Source organism: Heterocephalus glaber, unplaced genomic scaffold (assembly GCF_053883595.1).
Source record: "Heterocephalus glaber isolate CG9 unplaced genomic scaffold, H.glaber_assembly_v1.0 deba00001457, whole genome shotgun sequence".
Classification (NCBI taxonomy): domain Eukaryota; kingdom Metazoa; phylum Chordata; class Mammalia; order Rodentia; family Bathyergidae; genus Heterocephalus; species Heterocephalus glaber.
In genome coordinates this window covers 30,556,651-30,567,341 of record NW_028258305.1, presented here as the reverse complement: position 1 = coordinate 30,567,341, position 10,691 = coordinate 30,556,651, and the positions used below count along the sequence as shown (strand labels likewise).

Here is a 10,691-nt window from a genome sequence, read left to right as displayed (position 1 = left end):
AGGGTCAAAACTTCGAAGACATCTCACAAAAAAACAAAAATTTAAAAAAAAAACAAAACTCAACTTGGCATCTCTATAGGCTAGTGATGTGTTGCTACTCATTTATTAATAAAGGGTAGCATTTTAATTCTTCTTTAAAGCTTTCTTCTTCCACTAAGTTAAATAAATAATGCACAAGGAAGAAACTGAAAATGAACTTATTTTGCACATTAAAAATTAATTAGCCCTATTTTACTTTTCTGTGCCCTTGCTGTCTGAGCCTGTTTGCTACCTAAATTTCAGAAATGAACATTATGACTGGATCAATCAGTACATAAGGACAGAGCTTTCATGATCTAATCACATCTTAAATTTCTTACCTAGTTCCAGGGGTCCCAACAGACCAGGGTTATCTACCTGTCCCAAAGTGCCAAATAAAGAGGGACAGAAAAAGGGAGCTTTTATCAGTGTGGCCATGCCTGGAAGAATAGATGAAGAGGTTTAAGATCTGTCTTCACGGGATTGACAGGAACTTTGAGGTTTCATAGAAACTGGAGGAAAGGCAAGGGCTGGGAGTTTGTATAGCTGGGAGGTTTGCATACCTGGCACAATAGATGATCTTGGTCAAGTCACGGCCTGGCTGATCATTATTTCAGGACTAGTTCTGCGACCATGGAAGTCCTTTTGGCTTGAGAGGGCGATCTGGTTCTCATGACACGATTCCTTCTGCCTAGGGGGACATCCTCAGTTCTGTCATGGGGTGAATGCTTGCAGGGGTCCAGGGTGAGAGTGCATTTGTGGGGGCACAGTCATATTATGGGGTGATCTGTGTAAAGAGTGTTGATGGAATCCTAGGTGACTGCAGGCTCAAGGCAATGACTAGAGACAGTTAGGCATTGCTCCAGGGGGTCTGAAACAAGACATTATAAAAGCTGGCAATTGAATGTACCCTCAAATCTTGAAAATACTTTAGATACCTTTATCTTGGTGCCTTCAATCTTGAAGGGAGACAAGATAGGTTGGGTAATTTTAGGTAATGAACTGTGTATTACTAGTTTTTAAAAACTCCTTATGTGACTAATCTGCCTATGTGCAGAGTTAAGCAAAGATCTTACCCAAAGTTTTAAGGTAATAAAAGAAGCAGATATAAAATGAAGACAGAAATGTCAAGCTTTATCCTGCTTTCAGATACCCACTGGGCATCTGCAGGCCCAGTCTCTTAAGTCTCCATTATACTAACCTTTTCATACCTCACAGTGAGGATTAAATTACAATGCCAGTTTCAGTGGGTGACATTCAGATCATAGCACTCTCTTTAGGGAAACAAAAATTGCAAAGTTCCAAAACAAGAGTTTTATTCCTTTCAACAAGGTCTTTTAATCCCTTTTCACATTAAAAAAAAAAAATCTAAATATGAATGAATGAAGAACAGATTCAACAGTGGTTCCTCTAGATCCATAGTGATGAATGTATGGCACGCATATTACTGTGTATTTCTTTTAAGACAAAAGATGTTAATGTAGAGTTGTTTTTTCTAAACTAAAAACTCAGTATTCAGTTTTAATTATAGTGTTGGGACTTTCCAATAAATAAATAGGTTTGGGGTTAGTTTGGCACTTGGTCCCTAAAAGGTTCACCATCACTGCTCTAGATGATGCCACCTCATCTCTTTACTTTAGAAATTTGTCAGTAGATCATCAACAAACTGCAAGCAATGTATCTCAAGGGGTGATCTGTATAATATCGACTCAGGATAGTCTTTGATATGCAAATTCTTGGGTCTCATCTCAGAACTAAAAATGCAAAGGTTTGGTGGGCAAAGGATCTACATGATCAGCATGCAATCTAGTTGGTTTATATGCATGTAAATACCCCATCGTTCAGTGTGCCAGCTTAATTACAAATACTGTCTAAAAGATTTAATAGACCTTACAAAGCAAAACTAGTAACACTAAAACATTTTAAAGTACCGTATACATATATTTAGAAAAAATTCCAAACACTAGATAGTAAATTCTGATGAGAAAAGTTAGTTTGATAAACAGGACTGGCTTTAGGGAAAATTTAAGTTTCCAATGTGAAGTCAAATTTTCCATTTATTTTCAGAAACTTCATTTCTCCTTTCTCTGCTTCTCTGCAATTCCTTGTTCCACAACACTTGGGTCTTTCTCCTCTGTAAGCCATCTTACCTGGCATTAACCAATTAAAAAGAAAAAATATCAATCATACAGGGTGGTCACATATTTGAAACTTGCCAAATCTAGTTGGAAAGAATCCAGGTACCTAAATATTTTTATTTATTCATCTATTCATTCATTCAAGATACATGTTATTGAAGGTCAAGAGTAGAAGTACAAAAATGAATACAACATTGTCTATATTTTTAAGACAAATTGTTCAGAAGTTGGAAATTAAGAATTTGTAGCATATTCTAGCAAAGCTAGCTCACTGCTTAAGAAGCCTACCCAAGCATTATTTAATTCTGTAGAATATTCCTATGGTTTTATCATTTACTGTTAATTAAGGACTTAGTTTCTGCAAGCTTACATGTTAACTTATAGATCTATCTCACCAAACTAGTGGTTAGAAACGACTACTCTACAACATAGAATTCTCCCCGTAATAAGTAATTTTCTGGTGCAAAAGGTCAATAGACTGAGATTGAGAAACATTATTCCAAAGAGATCAAAAGCTATTTATTTGGGAACTGAACAGACCTTTGTCCTCTATGGTTAGAGCACTCTTAGTGGTTTCTATAATGAGCTACACTGGGTGGAAAATCAAGCAGCGAAGCCTGAGATAAGAAACTTACCAAGTTTTTGGTAGAGAAGAATGTTAAAGTAATAACACAAGAGTGGAGGCAGGGTTAGTAGAAGTTTTTTTAAAGTACAATTGGTCATACCAGAATATTTTAACGTATTTGAATCAACTGAAAATTTCATTTTTCATTTAATGTATGATGTCTTTGAGTTATATCCTAAGCCACAATAGCAATGTATTATTTTTTACTTTCTCTACCTTAAAAAAATAGAAAAACTAATACTATTATTTATGGTCATAATCTCATAATTTCAAACACTTAGCAAAGGAAAAAAATGAAAGCACCTTGATGCAAAGATATATTCTCACAATGAAATATTTTCTGAAAATCCTTTAAACCACTGATTGTCCCTCTGTAAAGTCTTACCGCATTTCTGCATGTAAGTACCCAAATTATTCAAACTAATTTATTAGCAGTTTTGTTTTGTTTTGTTTTGTTTTGTTTTGTTTGGTACCTTGTGCTTGCAGGGCAGGCAGCAGAACCACTGAGTTAAATCCCCAGCCCTTGTGTTTCATTCTTTAAATAAGATATCCCTAGCGTTATACTATGACTGGCTGCCTACTATGTGCACAAGAAAGATTCCCCTTAGCTCCTTCTGATACTAAGAGAAGTGTGAAGTCATTACTGTTTAAAATGCCTTGCTTGCTTTCTGTTTTTTAAGGAGTGTTGTAGGTTTGTTTTGCCTCCTGAGAAAGTCAGAGCCCTATTGCTGAATGGACAGTTCTTTTCTTGTTGGAAATCTGGCAGAGCCAGTGGCTAGTGGGAGGAAGAATTCTTTTTTGCACTAGTTGGTAAGCAGATGCCATAGCTGGAGAGTGGGGTTTCTCTTTTCTTTGGTCATTGGACAGTTATCAGATGCTGCTGGAACTAGCAGGACAAGTCCACTATTTTTTTTTTTGTACACTTGATCTTAGCCAAAAGGCTGAGAAGCAGATTTTTTTATTTTATTTTATAAATGGAACCAGTCAAGGCCATAACAACAGATAAAGGATATCCTGACATCAGCAGTCTGTTAGAATTCAGCTAAATGCCATACTGCATGTTATCACATAGATAAAAAGAATTTTATGGGTTTATTTAGGATGGAATAACTTTCCTAATACCATATGTCTCCTGTTCTAAACAATCAAGCTGCTATTATGTTGAATCACAATGTGTATGGGGTGGCTTCTCACTTTATGAGATGGGCTTTCTTCTAAAATCATTCCAGTGGTGGGTTTCACTTTTCTTTCTTTTTTTCTTTTTTTTCCTAGATTCATTCTCTGAACCAGAGTCCATGTATGTGTCTTAATTATAATGGCAAGAATACAACTGAATAAAATACAAAATTTTAACAATGGTTGGTTAATTCGTTTCTACTGCGATATTTGAGAGTGGATTTATGCTACACATTAATTTGCACACCAAGAGGCTCTCTCTGTAACTAAATAATTTCTTGAACAAGATCTGCTTCTAAGGGAAGCAGTTTTTTCACATAATCTAAGAAAAGTGACTCTAGGAAACTGCTAAGCCTAATTTGTCCCACCAGAACATCATGCAAAATTGATTTACCCCACCAGTTTAAAATGAAACCTGTTTTCTTATAAATAAAACTATCCAGTTATTTTAACTAATTTTTGCTACATGTATTATAATGATATTTTGTTTGATGAACATTCAATTATTTTTAATCTTCCCCTAAGAAACTGACCTGCGAAGTTGATGTTTGTACTGTCAAGGATGTCCTACTGTTTTTCTCTCAATATGAAGAAAGAATAAGGGAGGAACAACATTATTCTTTATTCTGAATCTATTTAATTCCATTTCAGAGTATATTCAAGGCTGTGCTTTGAACAGGCTATCAAAAAATCAGTGTAAGAATGTGATTTACAAAGTCTTCTGCAATATTTGAAGGAACTTCATTCTTGTCCTGAACTGTCACAGAATGACTGTTAATAACCACCGTGCAAGTATCCATCAGGCCAGGTACTGTTTATGCCTTTCAGAAAATGATTGTTTTTCTTTGAACAAAAACAAATTCTCTAGCAAAACAAAAAGTTTCTAATATCTTAATGTATCTTAATGTGGTAGTTATATTTTTAATAAACTGATTCAACTTTGAACTGCTAAGAAGTATTACGAATATACTGCTAATGTCTTTCATACATAGCTTTCTAAAATACTATTCTTTATTGATTTAATACAAAAATATTGAGCAACCACTTTATTGTATTTCAGTGATTAATATTGTTTGTACTAATCAATTATTCAGTTACTCTAATGGAACTATTTAATAGAGTACCATTTTACGTTTCTCAAAGAAAGCAATCTTAGAATTTCCAATTTAGTCACTATCATGTAAGAAAGTTTTCTTTGTAATTTTCTTGTTTTAGAGCTTCCTCTAAATTTTTTTTAAACTGTTTATATTAGACACAGCATTATTTTTCCTCTTTTTCCCAAATTATTCTGTTATTGCTCCTGTTTAGATGTTCCCCCAAAGCCTCATGCTTTTCCAGAACTGGCTGAATCTACAGTGTGTGATTGATTCATGGTAGGGCTAGAGCCGAAGGCACTGGGATTAAGGGCATGAGTACTACCTGCTCTAAGTAGTCTGAATAAGATAAAAGAGGCAGGAAGAGGTTTTCTCGTTGCCTTTGCTACCTTGTGTGAGCCATTTTGTCTCTCCTCTGTGATGTTTGTTTGCCATCCCTGTCTTGGAGACAGCCATCTATGGACTGAAACCTCTATAAACCGTGAGGCATATAAACCCCTTTCCCTCTAACTTTGAGTGTAGGGTATTTTGTCTCAGCAACAAGAAAAGTAACTAACACATATTCCTAGTCTAACTTGAATACATTGACCATGCAGTAATTTTATACACTGTGGCTTAGATATGGGGGTAGCAGAGTTCTCAGACATGGAGTCCTTCCCTTCTTCCAACAGAAGCAGTCAAGTCTGAGCCCTAAATAGCTGAAGTGGGGGATACAGACATACCATATCATGTAAGACATGCTCTGATGTGCTTATGAAGTACATGGTCCCTTCAAGCACTCTACAAAAGGCAGCAAGGCCTGGCTATCCAGGTAGGATCACAGGGAGTGGTAAAAGGAAAAGCTCTCAGACAGAGCTTTGTTTGATGACTATCTCTGAAACTAACTAACTGCAGTTCAGGACACGTCTCTTCACCTTTCAAAGCCTCAGTTTCCTCATCAGGAGTGCTTATTTCGCTGGATTGTTGAAAAGATGGAATAAGATAATTCATAAAAAGAATGAAGCAGGGGGCCAGGAATTTAGCTCAGTGGTTCCGCCTCCTGCCTAGCAAGCACAAGGTCCAGAGTTCCATCCCTGGTACCAAAAAAAACCCAGAATGGAGCAGGAAAACTGGATATAAGCCTCAATGAATGTTTTTGCTACAGCTGCTGTTGCTGTTGTTTACTCCCCCTCCAGTTTACAGATCTGATTTGGGGCTTCAGTTACCTCTGGATTGCTCATCGCTCACCCTCACTCTTTATACATTTAAGGAGCTCTCCAGCTATTCCCCTTCTTCCTCTCTCTTCTGTATCTTATTTCTCCTCTGGGTCTCCCCATCCTCACACACAATCTCTGGCAGCAGGTTACAGACATTCTTAATTTTAAAACAATGACTTCATCTACTGTATTTAGCTCTAAACTACAGTACTTCCTTAACTCCAACCTAGATATAAAGGTTGATTTTGCTGTTTCAGTTAGGAATACATAGGTAACAGCTGCCCTAAGTTTATAAATGAAGGAATTCAAGCTGTAAATTTAAAAATTTGAAGGGCAAAAAAGAATAAAGCATCCTGGAATGTGAGTGGTATCTGACCATTAACAGTCCTTGAGCTTTCAAGTAAATTCCATATCAAATTTCTAACAACAACAAAGTGTGTATCATGTGAAGGAAAGGGAGACAAAACACTTGATCAACTTCTAACTAAGCAGTCATTTTCCTTTGATGATCTATTTACTGGGTAATTTGACAGATAGTTAAGAATATGGAAATAATTGAACAAGGAATGGTAAGAACAGATACTTAACTCTGTAGTGTATTGGTGATTGTTACAGGGCTGAAACTAGAAATAAAACCACTCAGATAAAACCCAAGAAACAAAAACAAAACCACCGACACGACACACTACTATTGGAAAGACTGTAAAATTTCCTAAATGCTTTTCCCTCAAGTGTGCATATTACTTTCAATTAAACATTTTCAGATATTTATCTCAGTGAACTCCTGGAAAAGCTAAAATTTATTTTTAAGTATTTAAAGCTTCTCAAAATATTATATAAGAGACAGTAGGGTTTCTCCTGTATTAAAATCTTGTTAAAGGAGAAACCTATTGTTTCCTTGCATGACTGATCTGTATCGTATTCTGGTGAAAAGAAGCAAGTATTAGCATGATATTTTTTTTTCTTAAATTCTTTTATTGGGACATTTTAGGTATACAATACATTTACATTTCTCATTGGGAACTTGTACCTGTACATGAATGTATCTTGGTTCTTATTTTCTCCCCATTCCCTGCCCTCTCTTCAGCCCCCCTTCCCTACTTACAAAGACTTTGTTTCCATTTTTTCCATTTCTCATAATTTTTCCTTTCCCTTCTTTCCTTTCCCCTACCCCCCCACTTCCCCTTCCCCTTTGCCCCTTTTCTTCCCATTTCACACTATCCATTGTACCTTTTAGTCCTTATTTACACTTTCAGTTTCTCAGACTAGAGAAACTATTTGGTATTTACACGTGTGGATTTATTTCACTTAAGAGTACCGCCTCAATGTGCATCCATTTAGCTATAAATGTCTCTAGCTTCTCATTCTTTACAGCTGAGTAGTACTCTATCTTATTAAAAAAAACACATCTTCTTGATCCAGTCTCCAGCTGATGGGCATCTGGGCTGCTTCCAAGTTTTAGCTATTACAAACTGTGCTGCTATGAACATGGATGTACATATATCACTGTGGTATGATTCTTTTAATTCTTTGGGGAAGATCCCCAGCAGGGGAATAGCTGGGTCAAATGGGATTTCCAGTCCTGGTTCTCTGAGGTATCTCCATACTGATTGCCACAGTGGAAAGTGTAACAAAATAGGAATGAGAGTGGTTTTGCAGAAGGGAATGTTTACTACCTTTGTATCTCAGAGGTTAAGTATTAGTCTCTGCTTTCAATAAAATGACAATGGCTAGGCTTATTCAATGCAGCTTGCTTAACACTAAAAAAAAACACATAAGCAATAAAATCTCCAAATCTCCATCAGAAATAGTATATGGATTGTACAAGTATTGTGTTTTCTAGTTGTCCAGTACATTGGTGGGGAATTTAGTAATCAAGACTAAGTTCTATGTAAGCCTACGTTTAAAACAACTAGTGGCACTGTTCAAGGTAAGAGAAATACAGAAAGGACGGATGTGTGAACAGCTTTTCACTGTTTATTTGCCACAATTATTTTGATTATACAAACCAGAAAGTGAAGCTGGAGAAAAACTTGAATCCCAGTCATCTGAGAGGCTATCGATTTTTATCCAAAAGACTGGAGCGAAGCCAAAGAAGCTGGGTATATTTCTCATTAACAGGGACCCTGAGTTAAAGTAAAGAAAACGGGGCTGTTGACATGGTTAGTAATCGGTGGAAAATGTGACGTCTGCGTTTGACTGTCATGCAGAACAAAGTTCAAGGCTGTGCCTAAAGAGGAGTCGGCCAGAAGGGTCATCTCGGGGAGAGGGGGAGCTTGGGAGTTGGATGGAAGCGGAGTGGGAGTGGGTTCGGGGGTCGGCACTGATGGGCGAGAGGACCCGCGCCCAGGTGCCGCGATGCAGAGAGGACGCGTCCAGGGGAGGAGGCATCTGACCCTCAAACCCGGTGCGGGCCAGGCGGAGCGCCACTTACTTTCTGTGAGAAAAGCACACTCGCGCCAGTCCTGGCCGCGGACTCCTCCCCCGGGGCCTCCGCTATCTGGGTCAGGTCGCGGCGGGCCTGGCGCCGGACCTTGAGACCCGAGGCCTCTCGGAGTGCTGGACACCCGCAGCTGCCCGCCTGCTCGCAAGGCCGGGTTCCGGGTTTCCTAGGCCGAGAGGCCGGCGCGGCGAACTCAGGTGCGTACCTAGGAGAGGAGGGGGCCACGGGGCTGTCAGGGCCGAGAGTCAGGGGGCGTGCGGAGGGCAGTGGCAGCACTTCCGGCAGAGACTGCACTTCCGGGTCGCTGCGGACTCGGCTGCCGCTCCTGGTGGGTCTCCCAAAGCTAGCGTCCCGGAAGCTACGGCCCGGAGGTCTCGGCTCTTCCAGGCAGGACGCCCCTTCCTGGGGTCGTGGGAGTGGACCCTGTCCCCTTCGGGGGAACTTTCCGGGGACGCACACACAGCTGTCACTGCGGCTCCTGGATCTAATCCTTCTGTCTCGGAAACGATGTGTTTGCTCCCGGTTTTTGTATAGATTTGGATTCTGTAACTATTTTACACAGAAAGAAAGGCCAGATTATTAGTACCAACATTTACAAATAAACCAAACACCAGGGCGCTCTCAGTTTAAATTTTAAATAGGAAAAATGGTTAAAATCTGATGAGATAAGAACATTAGAATTCACTTTGCAAATAAAGGGTTTTCGGGGTTTATAGAGAATCTGTTCAAGTATTCAAGGTCTCAGGGTGACTCCTTTGGAAAACTTAAACCTCTGTAATCCATAATGTTTCTTACCTCTTGATACAAAACTTTTTCATTTATTTTTGAGTTTATGAGTTACATGTTTTTTCCCCTAAGAATCAGCTGATGAATCAAGTGAGTATATATGCTAGATATGTATTATAAGCATTATTACTAATTTGGTGGAGCAAAATTTCATTAAAACTAGGAACATGAAAATGAAATCATTTTTCTTCAAGAAAGCATTATTTCATTTTAATGCTCTAGTTTTCTTTACTCAACACTTTATCCTTTCATTTAAATGATTCTCTGCAAATAACTTTCAATTACAACACATTAATTTTAGATGCTAGTAAGATACTAAAATAATGTTTATCATTTTCTATTATTCCTAATGCCTTAAAATTGAAGTTTGCAACGAATTATTCTTTGTATCTGGTTGTTAAAATATTAGAGTTCTAAAGTCAAATTAGTAAAATTTTTCATTAGTGTTTTTATACCATAAGTATATACTGCTAATATAATTAAAAGGATAAGAACTATAGAAATGACAACTTTTGAAATGATACTGCAGACGAGCATATATTCTGAGTTACTACTTTTGTACCTTACTTTTTAATGTCATTTTTCAAATTATTGAAATAGAAGCACAATTGTTTTACATTGATATAAAGTTCAACATATACTGAGCTATTAGTTTCTAATTGTGGTTATTTAAAACAAATACCAGCTCCGTTGATTCTGTTTTCTTCCTCAATTAACTTTCATAGTTCTGAAGTCATGTTTCGCCTCTGCTCCGTCAGCATTGTCCTTCAAGTCCTTGTTAATGCTTTCTGACCTTCCCCATGCGACCGGAGGATGTCTCCAGAAGTTAGTAACAGGATGTCCGGGTTAACATTTCTGTCTTCCTAATTGGGTGATGGCCTGAGTAAATAATTTGACAGTTGTGTGCCTCAGTTTGCTTATTTGCAAAACAGTAATAGCATTATTATCATTATTTTGATCTGGCTCAAAAGGGTAATTTGGAATTGGTGTAACTCCTACAGTAAAGCTAGGCAAAGTATGACAATTTCTCACGTGTTTAAATCTGGTTCTGTCTCAAGGATGTCTTATTCTCAGATTTTTCACAACTGTTTATTTACTTTTTAAATGAAAAAAAATTTCTAACCAGCCTGTTTCAAGAAGGCTTAGTAGAAATAAGCCAAAGAAAACAATCAGTATAAGAAGATTCCTTTTAATAGACCTCTAGATCAGCATATG

At 37.7% G+C, this 10,691-nt stretch overlaps 2 protein-coding genes across 18 annotated transcripts in view; one reads left to right on the top strand and one right to left on the bottom strand.

The window, feature by feature from the left end:
* Positions 1 to 1,263: 1,263 nt before the first annotated feature.
* On the bottom strand, positions 1,264 to 10,278 carry LOC110347948 (uncharacterized). The gene is made up of 3 exons (XM_087216258.1): positions 10,270 to 10,278; positions 8,682 to 9,239; positions 1,264 to 2,168 (listed from the first exon to the last, which is right to left on the bottom strand). The coding sequence occupies exons 1-3, from the start codon at positions 10,276 to 10,278 to the stop codon at positions 2,091 to 2,093; spliced, it is 645 nt and encodes a 214-aa protein (XP_087072384.1). The 3' UTR covers positions 1,264 to 2,090.
* The window catches only part of Rmdn2 (regulator of microtubule dynamics 2), a 102,933-nt gene continuing 100,995 nt past the window's right edge, over positions 8,754 to 10,691 (top strand). For 9 of the 17 annotated variants that reach the window (XM_087216471.1, XM_087216466.1, XM_087216463.1 and 6 more), the window contains exon 1: positions 8,754 to 8,887. The gene's annotated coding sequence lies outside the window, so the exon portion shown is untranslated. The other 8 variants (XM_087216467.1, XM_087216464.1, XM_087216477.1 and 5 more) reach the window with 7 other exon arrangements.